Source organism: Rousettus aegyptiacus, unplaced genomic scaffold, assembly GCF_014176215.1.
Source record: "Rousettus aegyptiacus isolate mRouAeg1 unplaced genomic scaffold, mRouAeg1.p scaffold_m13_p_12, whole genome shotgun sequence".
In the NCBI taxonomy this organism is placed as follows: domain Eukaryota; kingdom Metazoa; phylum Chordata; class Mammalia; order Chiroptera; family Pteropodidae; genus Rousettus; species Rousettus aegyptiacus.
Genome location: NW_023416287.1, coordinates 24,803,886 through 24,818,506, shown reverse-complemented (window position 1 = coordinate 24,818,506; position 14,621 = coordinate 24,803,886). Strand labels below are relative to the sequence as shown.

The 14,621-nt window shown below is 39.8% G+C and overlaps 1 protein-coding gene and 1 pseudogene across 8 annotated transcripts in view; one reads left to right on the top strand and one right to left on the bottom strand.

Moving 5' to 3' along the window:
• Nucleotides 1-458: 458 nt before the first annotated feature.
• Nucleotides 459-577, top strand: LOC118610361 (annotated as a pseudogene).
• Nucleotides 578-9,209: 8,632 nt separating this feature from the next.
• Nucleotides 9,210-14,621, bottom strand: part of SHLD1 (shieldin complex subunit 1) — a 66,943-nt gene continuing 61,531 nt past the window's right edge. For 7 of the 8 annotated variants that reach the window (XM_016119131.2, XM_016163997.2, XM_016166336.2 and 4 more), the window contains one exon: nucleotides 9,210-10,406. In XM_016119131.2, coding sequence (XP_015974617.2) covers nucleotides 9,970-10,406 — 437 coding nt within the window. In that variant the 3' untranslated portion in view covers nucleotides 9,210-9,969. Of the gene's footprint in view, nucleotides 10,407-13,129; nucleotides 13,240-14,621 lie in introns of all 8 variants that reach the window. The other variant, XR_004953646.1, reaches the window with a different exon arrangement.

Sequence of the window (14,621 nt, the reverse complement as noted above, 5' to 3'; positions counted from 1 at the left end):
ATTTGATCCTCTTCTTATTCACTTTGTTTATTCCTTTGTTTATTCCATTTAAGATTCTTCTCATTTCAGATAACATGTTCTCCGTTTCAGACTGATTTCCTTTTATAATCTCCATCTCCGTTTTTATCTCTTTGTTGGAGTTCTCTACATTTTTCAAAAGTTCATCGAGCTTCTTTATAACCAGTGTTTTGAACTCTGCATCTGTTAGATTACTTGACTCCATTGTATCTGGATCTCTGTTCTGTTCACTCATATGGTTTCTGCTTCTTTGTCTTCCCCTTTTGGCTGCCGTACTGTGTCTGTTTCTATGTACTAAGCTAAGCTCCTAAGTCTCCTGGTCATATTAGTGTGGATTTATGAAGTAGGTGTCCAGTGGCACAGCCCTGAGAGAGGTTCAGCTGCAGGCCAAACTTAGCACAAGCCTCTACCCCTCTGAGACCACCTGTTAAGATTCAACAAGCAACAGCCATACTACCCTGAACAAGCCCAATCCCATCTGATCTCGGAAGCTAAGCAGGGTCGGGCCTGGTTAGTACTTGGGTAGGAGACAACCTAGGAAGACCAGGTGCTATAGGCATAAAAAATAAAAAAAATAAGGGATTGTAAACTGACAAGGTCTTTGCAATCTGTGAGGTCAACCAAGTGTTGCCTTGCCTAAAAATAAATATATAATAAGATTCAGCAAGCAATCCACAGATGCTGTGCTTTTACTTGCTTCAAAAGGCCACACAGAAACCGAGGCCTGCTGCCTTCAGTGTGAGTCTAGGCTCTGCTCAGCAAGGAGCACCTGACTCCCTGAGGATATACCAGAATGTGGCTTGAGGCGGGGCGGTGAGTTGGGGGAGGCAGGGTTTCAGGGAATCCTCTGGGCAGAGTGACCTCTGTTATCTAGTTTGATGATGTCACGTCCTGGCTATGGCAGTGTTGTGTCCATGCACTGGGATGGGGGAGGGCTCAACAGAGAACAATGTATACCGCCGGCACTTCTGTACAGAGCGAATCTCACCTCAGCCCTCACTCTGACAATGCCGCCCTGTAAGTCCCTGGTGCCTCCTACATGCAGCCGAATGGGCACTGGTGCTCAGAATGAGCATGTCTATAACCATGAAAATCCACTCTCGGATGCAGCCCCTTTAAGAGGCTTCTGCCGCTACTGCAGCCTCCATCTCACTGAGCCTTTTTGAGACTGGGGAGCTCCGCGTCCTCGCCCCATCCTACCTTCTGCCATTGCAGGGTATTTTCTTGGACTTCTCCCTAGCTGTATGGCTTGTTCCTCTAGATCATGGGAGATTGTTCTTTGTTGCTACTCCTTGTTTTCATCACAATTTTGATTTGGTCACCAGAGAGATGAACAGAGCCTCTATGATTTATGCCATTTTTTTCCTCTCTGCTAGGCTTCGCTTCTTTATAAATACTACTAAGCTGTGTATTTTTTATTTATTAAAATGTTTTAATAAATCCAGACTAATGAGTAAATAACTTCTGATGTTTTACTTCCAAGTCCTAAAGATTCATCTTTTTTTTTTTTTTTTTTTTTTTTTTTTGAGAATTTAGAGACATTACAATGAGTCAGAATATAAAAAGGTGAGTGAGAGTCTGTTTTGAAACTTTGCCTATGGCTCATCTTGTTCCTGGAGGAAAAATAATGGTCTCCAAAAGGCGCAGGTTTCTACAGGGAAACAAAAGTTATTTAGTAACTGTCATAGGCTAAAGAAATGACAGAGATTTGCTCTTGTTTTTTCTTATCTCCCATGTTCTCAATTTTATCTAGAAACATCACTGTCCTTTGTCTTGGCTGACAAGCCAGCTAGTAAGCCTAAGGAAGCTTAAACAAATGTGGCAACCTGAGCTGCAATTTTTTTGCGTGTGGATTCAGAGGTCTTTTAACTATTGTGGGTCCCAAAGAAACTAGGCCAAAATAGCAGCATCTGTGGTTACCCATGTTCCGACTACATGTTTTCCAGCCCAGACCAGTTCCAAAGGAACAAGATGTGATCAAACCATATCAAGTTCTCAAAGTGCAGTGATTGCTCTTTTGAGAAATTGTTCTTTATCACCATATTAGAAATAATTATGTCTGCACTAGATGCCCTCTGGTTCTGGGAGGCTGGCAAGCAAAGGTAGGGCGTGAACGAAATTCATCAGGCATGTGTTTAACTTCTCACTTCAATCCATGTCCTTTGAAGTCAGGACAAAGCCAGTAAAGAACTCACACTTCTTAAACTTTAATGAGTGGTATCAATGGTCAACCAATGTTCTATTCATATTCATATTTCTGTATGTGGCCAGAAGAAGGGAGAATTAAAATTAAATTTTAGTTTTAGATTAAATGGACCACTCATTCGGATGTAACAAACTTGTTACAGCTCTGTGACACTGTGATTTATAATAAATACATTTTTGGTCTTTGCCCCTGTTTTTTGGCACAGAGCTCCTAAAACCCTTGGAATTCCTAGGTAAGAGTGATACAGGTGTCTTGATATTCACAACAAACCCCTTTCAATCACACCTGAGTTTATGTTAGGGAAGTGACTATTAGAAAGCAGATAAGGGTGGGGGCTGGTTGTCAAGGGAACCAGTCCATGTGATTGGAAAGTTGGAACTTTCAGTTCCACTCCACTGACATCCCAGGAGGTGAGAGGGGCTGGAAGTTGAATTGATCACCAACCACCAATGATTTAATCAATCATGCTGAAGCCTCCATAAAAAAAATAAATAAATAAAAGGAAGGGGTTTGGAGAGCTTCTTTTTTGGTGAATAAGAATGTTTCCACATGTCACTATGCTGGGTCCCAAGCTCTATGAAGACAGAAGCTCCTTTGTTTGGGACCTCGCCTATATATCTCTTCATCTGGCTGTTGAGTCATATCCTTTAATATCCTTTGTAATAAGCCAGTAATCTAGTGAGTAAACTAGTTTCCTGAGTTCTGTGAGCTGCTCTAGCAAATTAATCAAACCCACGATGGGGGTTGTGGAAACATTTGATTTATAGCCAGTCGGTCTGAAGCACAGGTTAACAACCTGGACTTGTGATTGGCTTCTGAAGTAGAGGGCAGTCTTGTGGGACTGAGCTCTCAGTCTGTGGAATCTGATGCTATCTCCAGGTGAATAGTGTCAGAATTGAGTTGAATTATAGGATATACCCTGATGTCCAAGAATTGCTTGGACACACACACACTGAAGTTGGGTGATCAGAGTTGTGATGGCCGGAGGAGAGAGAACTAAAATTAAACTTTTAGTTTAGGTTAAATGGACCATTCATTCTGATGTTACAAACATGCTCTATGATGCCATTAGATATAAAGTCGGATGTAAATGTCAAGGATGTGGATCACGTAGATGTAGATAATGATGTAGATGATGGAGATGTTGAAGTAGATGATGTGGTTGATGTAGATGTTGCTGCCAGTACATAGATGTACACTCACAAGTATATGATGTAAATCTAAATATAGTTGTAGGTAGAGTATATGTCAATATAGATGCAGATGTGCATGGTATAGCTGTAAACATGGATATAGATGATGTAGATTAGGATTTCTCAATCTTACAGTATTGATATTTGGGGTTGGATAATTCTTTGTTGTTAGGGGCTGTCCCGTACATTGTCCTAGATACCAGGGGCACTCTCTCCTCTACCCCCAAGTTGTGACAATCAAAAATGTTTCTGGATATTGCTAATGTTCCTAGGGTGGAAAGTTGGCCTGGTTGAGAACCACTGATGTAGATGATGTAGATACTGATGTAGGCAGAAGTGTAGGCATAAGTGATACAGATAATGAACAGGAAAAGGTAGCTGCGTTAGCAATCCCCAACCTTTTTGGCATCAGAGACCAGTGCTCCAATGAGAATCTAATGCCTGATGATCTGAGGTGGAGCTGAGGCAGTGACACTAGCGCTGGGGAGTGGCCACAACTACAGATGAAGCTTCGCTTACTTGCCCACCACTCACCTCTTGCTGTGCAGCCTGGTTCCTAACATGCCATGGAAAAGGTGCCGGTCCAAGGCCTAGGGCTTAGGAATCCCTTCTGTAGATGATATGAGTGTAAACACAGGTGTAGGTAAAACAAATCTGAATATAAATGTAGATGATAATGTAAGAGTAGATATAAATGATAGAGCTTTAAACATAGATGTAGATGACATATTTGATATAGATAATGTAGATGATATGGATAATGTACATGAATTTATAATCTGGGCAGGAAATGTAGGTGTTAATGATACAGATGATAGAGATTAGGTAAAGGTGATGAAATAGATATCTAGATAGATCAATATGGAAATAATTTTCCCAACTTTAATTTCTTTGAAGGTACGGACCAAGCCTATATATTCATATCTCCTAGAGCAATTTGGAAGTATTCATTATGATCTGTTGATTGTTTAATTAGTTATACCACTTAAGAGTCACTAAAGTTACTTTTCATACTTCGAGTATGTTTCAATAAAAAAAAAAAGACTGTCTTCAGGAAATCTGAAACTCCAAATTATAAATAAATGCATATGGGTAGATATTTAATACACTTTAAACATATCCCACACATATTTTCCCAATGTTTTATTATAAAAAACTTCAAACATGCAGAAAACATGATAAAAATGTGTAAATAAGACCTGTAAACCTACCACTTAGATTTTACCATTAGCATTTACTGTACTTGCTTATTTCTTGTCTATCCATCTATCCACCATCTAGCTATTCATCACTCAATCTTTTGTTGATGTATTTCAAGCAAATCCTACACATATTTTTTATTCATTTCCTGGGTGTCATTGTACTTGCATGGTGACTTGCATGTGGCATGGCACGAGCTGTGTGCTGGCATTGGTCTAGAACAGGTTAGAAATCAAAAAAGTTTCCTTCATCACTGATAGCTTAAGAAGCAATGATTTAGCACACAAAAAGGAAGGAGGAGGATGATAAAGAAGAATGGCAGAAAGTCAATGGCTATTGCAGTTGGATGATGGGAACATAGCACAATTCTCTCTACTTTTGTAAAGTTTGAAAATCTGCATCTTTTGGTGTATTAAAAAAGTTTTTTTTAAACTCAGCCTGTAAATGAAGATATTTTAAACATATACATTTTCAATTCATATATTTATATCTAAACATACAGTATACATATATATAAATACACACATATATATATATAATATATATGCATTTCAAATAAAATAACATAGAAATGACACACGGGATAACTAGTCCACATAGGGAGCATATTTAATGGTTCAAGTAAACTTTACACAAGTTTTAGGTAAACAAAGTAATTTGCTGGAGCTTGGCGAGTTTTTATTATATAATAAATTCTGATTATGTAATAAACTCCTTGAGGCCAAGGATCCTGTGAGATACCACTTTGTGTCTCCACAGCACTTAATCGAGGGTACTGCAGAGTAAATGGTGCTTAATAAACATTGGCTGATAGGCTAAACTCAGGAAATGAATTGTGATGAAGAGTAGTTTAATTCTCTATGCAATAATGCCACACAGCTCAATCAATCTGAAAATCACTTTCCTGAATCCACCCTCACAGAGATTTGCACAGAATGTTTGCGCCTGAGGGGGAACTTGGAGCTTTGTTAATGTCCTCATTTAGCAGACGGAAATGAGGCCCGGAGGAGTTATATGAGCCTCACTGAACATCCCAACTGTTAATAGCAGTGTCGTTGCCTCTGACGCCTACAACTGGACTCTTCCTTTTGCCATGATGTTTCTCAGAAGGTACAAACCCACCTCCCACCCCGACCCTGGCTCCTGGTTTAAAATTATATGGTTTCAGTTGTAGGAAAGAGAAAGAAGTTGTCAAGCTGGATCCACCAGGAGGCCAAATAGGAAATGTGAATGCAGAACAAGTTTGTGTCATAATCAGTATTTACTTAGCGCTGTTCTGTGCCTAGCTTGGGTAAAATAAACTCTCCGGCCTTTGGGAGCTTTCTGTCTGCTGAGGGAAGGAAGATGTAGACATGTTAGCAGTTAGAGAATGGTACTGTAGTGTAGGATTAAAGCATAAATGAGTAGTTGGGTAGAGCCGTAGGAGCTGGAGAAGGGATAGGATGTTGTGGAGGCCATGGAGGTAGGCCAAGGTTCAAGGACTGAGAAAAAGGCAAAACACCCAGGTTGAAATAACATGGACCTAAGTTTGTGCTTCACCCTATCGATATTAAGAAGCTTGGGAGGTTTCTGTGGGGGACAGCATGGGATCCAGTACTGACTGGATTTAGGAAGACCAATATGGTAGCGATGGTATCTGGAAGAGGCTGGCAGCAGGGAGAATCTTGAGGGCCTTCAGGAGATGAAAGCTTGGAGCAGGTGATGGCAGTGGGAGTTTGTTGAGGAGTCTAGCTTTTTCACTATTCTCCTCCAGTCTGGGGAGCAAATTACTCTAAGAGCATTTGCTAAAACTCCACCTTTTTTCCCTGCATTTGAAATGCTACCTTCATCATATACTTAATTTCCACATGCATTCATATCTATTTATGGTCTGAATTCTTTTTCTTTGATTTGTCTACTTCCGTTTTATTGCTGCTTTAATTACTGTGGAATTAAAATGTTTTCATATTTGATAAGGCTAGACCCTGCCCTTAAATTTGCTGGCTATTCATGTATGTTTTGCTTTTTAAAAGAATGTGCCCTATGGCTACGAGGTAAAGAGAGGCAAAGGTAGATGTGGGTTAACCTGATGCAAGTTTCTCTCAGTATTCCAGGGGAGAGAGGGTGGGAAACTACAAGGTAGAACCGATGACCTATCCCATTGTATTCCAAATTTCAGTCCTTTCCCAGTATACCACTTTCATAATTTTTGACATATCTATGTGACCCACCTGTGCTACTAGTAATTTAATGATTTCGCTTATTCAATTTGCTTTTAATTTTTAACATTTATATTAGGCTTATCCTATGTAATATCTGTAAAAACACAGATTAGACATAGTATTTACATTTTTCTAACACGTTAAACTAAATTGAAAACAATGAGAATAAATATTATTTGTCCTTGCAGCACCTAAAATTACTTTGTGTACTACCAGCAGTTTGAGAAACAATGGTCTGAGCAAACCCTTCTTTTCAGTTCTCCATATGAAAATCTCCACTCAGAAGGGGGCTGCCTTGGCTGGCTGGTCATATTTGTTGCTTGAGCTGGATGATGATTGCACAGGTGGATTCAGTTTCAGGTTGTGAAAATCATCGCAATGTTCACTTACAATCCAATAAAGCGTTTTAAAAGTAAGCTTTAAAGTTTTAAAGGTATCACTGTACCATCATATGCTAATTACTGGTAATAAGATCTATTACATGTGCCCTCACATAGGTCACGCAAAAAAAAAAAATAAACTCATGAAGTAAATAATATTTACACAAACTTAAAACACTCGGAGCAGTTTTCTTTGAAGTTTTGATGTTCCTGCAAGCAAATCCATCCTCCCAAGACCCGCAAAAGGGCAACAAGGGATATCATAAGTCAGTCAGAACATTCATAGGATGATAATTTGTCAGTGAAGAGATCTGTAGGGCAGATTAGACAATAATGCCAAAGGCTGGAACCTCAATATCCTTACCTCTTAGTCTTTATTAAAGGTAAACAGAATGCCACCCTGACCCCACGAAGATCAAATTAAGATGTGAGATTGCAGAGAATCAAATATCATGTACTGACCTGTCACAAGCACTTAGTCAGATACAAGCAAGCACACACCGCACTCTTTTTTTTACCCTCAGGTGATTCTGGCTTTTTGACTTCTAAATTCTCTGTTTTCAGAGTCTAGCCTCTGGCTTAGTGCCCACAGCACTGATATTAATCAAGGCTACAAAATCACTAATACTAAAATCTCACTTCCAAATAGAAGCTGCTGCTTTCTGGCATGGAGATTCATTTAGCTTGTATCTTTTCCTTTAAAAACAGTATAAAATAATCCAGTTTCCTTCCGTTGGTAGCCATGGAAACTAATCTCCAATATTTCGGTGATGGAATAATACTAAGAACTACGGAGTTTTTCAAGGACATTTATTAATTTGCTTCACGTTAAAAAAAAAAAAATAAAGCTACAGACCTTAAAATTCAACCTGTAGATTTTCAATTATAAGTCTATATTTCACAACTATTTGGGGGCCAATTGAATAGGAGAAGCCCATGGAGAAAGATTGCTTCTCAGATGAAAATCTGGAGGCTTGTTTTCTCGAGTACCTCTCAGAGGCCTATTCATTTACTATTTCCTACCATTTAGGTCTTGTCTCTCCTTCTAGTGGTGCCTCTGCCTTTCAATGTGGAACTCTTTCTTATGTCTGATCTTCCCAGAACTGGAAGCCTTCATATGCAATTCTTGACCTTTAAAAGGCTCAAGAATCTCCATCCGGGAGTCCCCAAAGACCTGCTTGAGAGGGCGCACTCACTCTTAAAGTACATATTTAAGCTGATCTATTTGCATAACCCAATTTCCAATTTCTGGAAAACTTAGGGTGTCTTCTGCCAACTAAATTTCACCTAAAGTTTCTTCAAATCTAACTGTACAGTGTTGCCAGCTTCTCTTGCTGTCTGTCTGCCTCCCAACAAGTGATATAACCCTTTCGATCAATGTAATTTGGAGAACTGTTGAGGTAGGGATTAGTGTGAGGTTTCCACTGACAGTTTCAGGTTGCTTGGTGCCAGTGATGTCATTCTACCAACAGAGTCACAAATAGGGGTTCAGGACACAGCTGCAGAACAGAGCATACGCTAGTGCAAGTTTGCACTGCCAATTTAAAGCCGCAGGAAATGTAGTCAATAATATTGTAATAACTATGTATGGTGTCAGATGGGTACTAGTATTATTGGGGTGATCACCTTGTGAGTTATACAGATGTCTAATCGCTATGTTGTATACTTGAAACTGATGTAATATCGCATGTTAACTATAACTGAAAAATAAATTTTTAAAAAAAGATACAGATATTTTTGGCGAAATCAGGACAGGACAGGTGTGAGAGGCCAACTGTTCAGAGGGTGACAAAAGGTGCTGGCTGCAGGCAGACAGAAGGCAAGAATAAGGAGCGTAAGGAGTCCGCTTGAGCAAAGGATTCTCTTTTCTCTTCTGACACAAACCAACGGGGCCACATGGCATCCATCTAGCTTATCACAACTGAGCTTATGCATACTTTGGCGGATGGAGCATATTTGTTTTTTCCTCACCTTTCACATTTGCTATCTGGTGGAAACAGGAGACTTTCTCTTTTTTTTAATTTGTAAATTTTAGTTATTATTTTAGATGCTCCAAATGTTCCTTCCACATTCATTCAGAGGCAAGGATATCATTAAGATGTGATGCACTTTTTGGAATCATATTTAAATTTTTGTATTATTCTGGGACATATGTTTTTCGATTACATAGCACAGTTTTACAACGTGATATATTTCTTGGTTTAGCATAGAGCTTTGTTCCCTAAAAAAACTCATCTGATGGAAGTCTGTTCTCTTAGGTTGGGTTCTCCTAGAAGTGGATTCTGGGTCAAGGATTCAGGCACAAGGGATTTATTAAGGAAAGCCTCCTAGGGGACACCGGCAAGGAAATGGGAGGAGGCCAGGGAAAGGGAGGGAGGGAGCAAGTGTGACTTCATGTGAAGTCCCAGCCTCGGTGAGATCTGGAGAGGAGCTTTGGAGTATAAACTATGCCTGAGAGCAAGTCTTTCCTTGAGGTAAGGAAGTTGGGCTTTTGGGCTCCTGAATCAGTCAGCCACTGGCCTCAGGGCAAAGGAAACGGTAGTGGGGTGGGAGGGAGTATGGCCATGGGGACTATAAAATTCCCAGACACCGATAGCTCTCTATATGGGCTGAACCCTCTCCAGTACTTGGTCACAGATGCAGAGCTCTTAGCTGGGGGCTGGACACACAGAACTGGCAAAAGAGACCTGAGGGGATCTGAGGGGGGCGGCACAAACAGCATTGGTCACAGGCCTACCCCCATACGGCCTGCTGTCACCATCAGGCACCAGTTATTGGTCTTTCATCACGTTCTGCTGCAAGAGGAAATTAATAATATCTTTGGAAAGTCCTGGAGTCGGTGTGTCATTATCCAAAAAAACACTTCTTTCTAGTGGGTAGAAGCGGGCATCCCTGGAATGCCTCTGTAAGACTGAGCAGCCATCCCGGTTGAAGATGACCCGGGCCATTTGAAAACTACGAAGGACGTACTTTTGGCTCTCCTGGCCCTTTAGTTCATCGATTTTCTGAGACAGGCACTGGCAGACAGATGCTGAGAGTAGATTTCCTGAGGCTGGCTGTGGATGGCCAAACGTTTCATAGAATTTATCCAGGGATTTCCGAAGTTCGTCATCCTCTGTCTCAGTCTCTGGTTGGCCTTTCACAGAAGGGCCAAGCCAGAAATTCTCGGAGTTCCAGGAATCATGTGCAGTATTTAGGTTACTGGTGTCTGCAAGACAAAACACATCCCGATACTCAGACACACATTAAAAAATACCAGAAAGCCAGCCAAGAGCAGAAGATGTTTCTTTTCAGTTCAACACACTTACAGCTCCTAGGTAATGGGCAATTGACAGAATCGAGTGATTTCAGAATTTGTTACTACCATCCTGGGGTTATGCCATTTGTTTGCTCTTAACAAGAACATTTTATTTGCCTGTTCCCGGGGTTCTTAACCTGGGGTCCTTGTATAGAAGTTTCAGGGTGGCTGTGAACTTGGATGGGAAAGAAAATTCATATATTTATTTTCACTAACCTCTACCTGAAATTAAGCATTTCCTTTCATGATGAATATAGGCAATAAACCCATTAGCAGCAGTACTCTTGATTTTTCACCAATAGATCACAGCTGTTTTCATATCTCATTATATTTTGTTGAAGATATTTTGAAATATTATCTATACCTATCATTATGCTATGGACTGAATTGTGTTCCTCTGAAATTCATATGTTGAAGCTCTAACCTCTAATGTGACTAAATTTGGAGATGGGACTTTTAGGGGGTTAAGGTTAAATAAGGTCATAAAGGTGGGGCCCTAACTGATAGGATTGGTGGCCTTAAAGAAGAGGAAGATCTCTCTCTCTCTGCACACACACCAAGGAAAGACCATGTGAGGACACAGAGAGAAGCCAGCTATCTGCAAGACAGGAAGAGACCTCACCAGAACCTGACCATGCTGACAGTCTGAACTTCCTGCCTCCACAACTATGAGAACATAAATTTCTGTTATTTAAGCCACCCAGTTTATGGTATTTCGTTACGGCAGCCCAAAGGGACTACGACACCCTACTTTTAAATCACCATAGTTATTAGTCCTGACACTGGACCTTATTATTTAAACATTAACTCAAAAAACACATGTTCATTACAATATCACACATTTGTTCTTAAAGTATTTTAATAGGTAGATTTCAATTTTTTCCCTTGCTATTAAAGCTTTATTCTGACAAAGGGTTAATGGGCTTCACCAGACGTCAAAGGGATCTGCTGCACAAACATGATAAAGACTCCTAATGCGGAGAGTTCTGGGCATTTATACAGTTCAGACATTTCTTTTCCTACCCTCTACAATAATCCCACAGACTCTTTATCTCTACATTGAAACCACAACATTTGTGTTTTTTAAAGAAGAAGTAACAAGTAAGCTAAGTGATTTAATTGTAGACGATAAGAAACCAGAATTGGAGCCAAATCCTAGTTTTGGATCTAACTTTCTGTACTTTCTGGGCACTGTAATTCTCAATACGGAAATCTCTAAGATCCTTTGAAATAAAGAACTTTCCTATCATGTGTTTTAGACAAGATTTTACACAAATAACTAATTCGTAACTTGCTGAATTCCTTATATAGCCACCAGTTTTATGATTTAAACATTTATACTTTAAATCAAAATAGTATATTTTCCTTTTTTCACTCTAATATCAACTTTAATAAATTACTAGTTTTAATTCCACATACCCACTCCCCACCTCCACTGACTCAATTAGTAGTTACAGTAAAAATATATGCACTTGCTAATGATGAAGAAAGTTGCTTGATGCAATGGCTGGAGTTTTAGAGAAGGAGCTGAAATTTGGCTTTTTGGCTCTAGTTTTGCTACCAGCTAGATGTCACCTCGAACAAACCATATCGCCTTTCTGAGCGTCAGCTTTCTCATCTGTAAAACAAAAGTTCTACTAAACAATCTGTCTTCTAGAATTTCTATGGCAACATAGAAAACAGCAAAGTATATAATCCAAAGCATTAGAGCATCTCAAAAGAATGCGGATACATACTCTGTGAGATACATGCAGACCCACAGAAGGACAAGCATTCATTAATCCAATACACAATTAGCCCAATAACCAAGCCTGGTGATAGGAAAGCACAAGATGTGCCTGGAACATCTAAAATGTTCCAAGAATGATAGGGGCATGTCCAGCAGGAAAGTGGGCAGGCACAGAGGCCAGTTCCCAAGGGATCCTAGTGGTCAAATCCGGAACAACTTGAGCATCAAAATAAATCATGAGAATAACAAATGACCTAGGTGAGCACCGCCAGTAATAGGACAACACCAAATCGTGTGCCACCTGACTGGATGCAATGGGAAGACCCAGCATCGCTTCTTTGGTAGTCCTGCCAAAGGTGCATCACCTGAACCCAACTATGAGGAAGTGTCAGACAAAATCAAATTGAGGGACATTTTACAAAAGGACTGGCCTGTAGTCTTCAGAAGTGCCAAGGTCATGAAAACAAAGGAAAGACTGAGCAACTGCTCTATACTGAAGGAGACTAAAGAGACATGACAACTAAAGGCAACACATGATTTTCAACAGGATCTTTTTGTTATAAAGACCATTTTGGGGACCACCTGAACAGAGGCTGAGGATTAGATGGTTATAATGTTATAACTGTTAATATCCTGATCTTGACCAGTGCATTGGTGTTGTGTAATAGAATATCCTTGTTTGTGGGAAAATCAGGGGCGGTGGGCATCAGGTTGGCACTTATTTTCAAATAATTAATGGAGAAAAAGGTGTCTATATTGTACTTGCAAGGTTTCTATGAGTTTGAGATTGTTTCAAGAAGAAAATTAAACATTTGGAGAAAGAATTGTTAAAATTTCCTTTGGTGGCCTGCTTTAATATTAAAACAAACAAACAAACCTTAGCCCAGGGTTTGGCAAATATTACCTTTCTAACAAATCATACTGTTCTTAGAGAGCTGAGAGGGGAAGATGAAGGGTCTTCCAATGGCAAGATGAGTGTCTCTTTGCACCTTCTTCACCACAGATGATCTGGAACTAGGGTCATAAGGCAGGAAGATAGGGGCTTAGAAAAGTCAATGAGAAGAGTAAAAGAGAGACGGGAGATGCTTGGCAGTAACACTGGGAAAGCTGCAGAGTTGTTGAAACTACCCACCCAAGACAGCCATTTATGCAGAACACTCCAAGTAGCATAGCATGTACTTATTATGTAACTAGTCAATAACTTCGATCTGCAGCATTTTTAATTTTCATCTGAATTTCATTTTTATACTTAATTTTAATTTTTGAAATTCAGTGTCCTAAATGCAGTGTCCAAAAGAACCTAAAAAAATAATGTCTCCACTATTTCGCATGCAAATGTCAAGCAGACTGCAACTGTCTTCAAAGTCACCCTCCTTCCTTTTTCTAGAAGCGCAGTAACAATATGGATTGAGTCATTCGCTCCGTCAGTTCTTTTGAACATTGCCTTCAGTTCATTTCAGTCTTTGAATTCCTTTTAAAATTTGCTTTTCTACTAACTACAAAGCCATCTCTCTAATCATGTGGCTGGTGTGGCCTTTTGGACATCACTATTTCTTCACCAACAAATAAAGCTAATTGCTTCTTTTTTTTTTTTTTTTTTTTTTTTTTTGCCCTGATGCACTTACATGTGGGCAGCAAAATGGATCTTTGACGACTCATTCCATTCCTGCTCAGTGGTACATTTTCACAGCTATGTTCAAACACCACCTTATTCTATCTGTTTCTATAGCCTGCACTTGTAGGGCTCAGCTGAGTACAATAATGTCTACTCTAGGAAGAGACTGGGGATGTTTTCATGTCAGTGATTGGAAAGTGTTACTTGCATTTAGTGAGCAGGGTCAAGGATGTAAATATCCTACAATGTACAGGATAGTCCCATATAACAAAGAATCATCCTGCTCCTAAATGCCAGTAGTGCCTCTTCCTCCCTCGAGAACTCCTCCGGCTGGAAGGATGGATTCTGGAAGGAGTGGGAAGTGAATGCAGAATCCCACTGCATTGTCATACATTGTCATATATTGCCTTGAGCTCCCCTTTGCTACTGATCCCTGCACAATGCCATTCTTTATGGCACCCATATGTACTCTGCATTCCTCATTTCTCAGACATTGAGATGTTTTCTGGTTTTTTGTTTTGCTTTGTTTTGTTTTCTCAGCAAGGGCCCCAGTCCCAATCACAAATCTGGCACTATAGAAATTGGGTGGAAATTCCCTTTCCATTTCAATATGCTTTGTATCATTAATAAAATTTCTTTAGGAATTAACAATAAGAAAAGAAGGACAGGCCTTCCTATGGCAATGCATTTGCATGTATTACTTCAAGGTCACCTATCTATCAGAACATCCCTTTGTTAAATTTTCTTTTGACCAGAGAGAAAACATATAGATGTCTGAGAT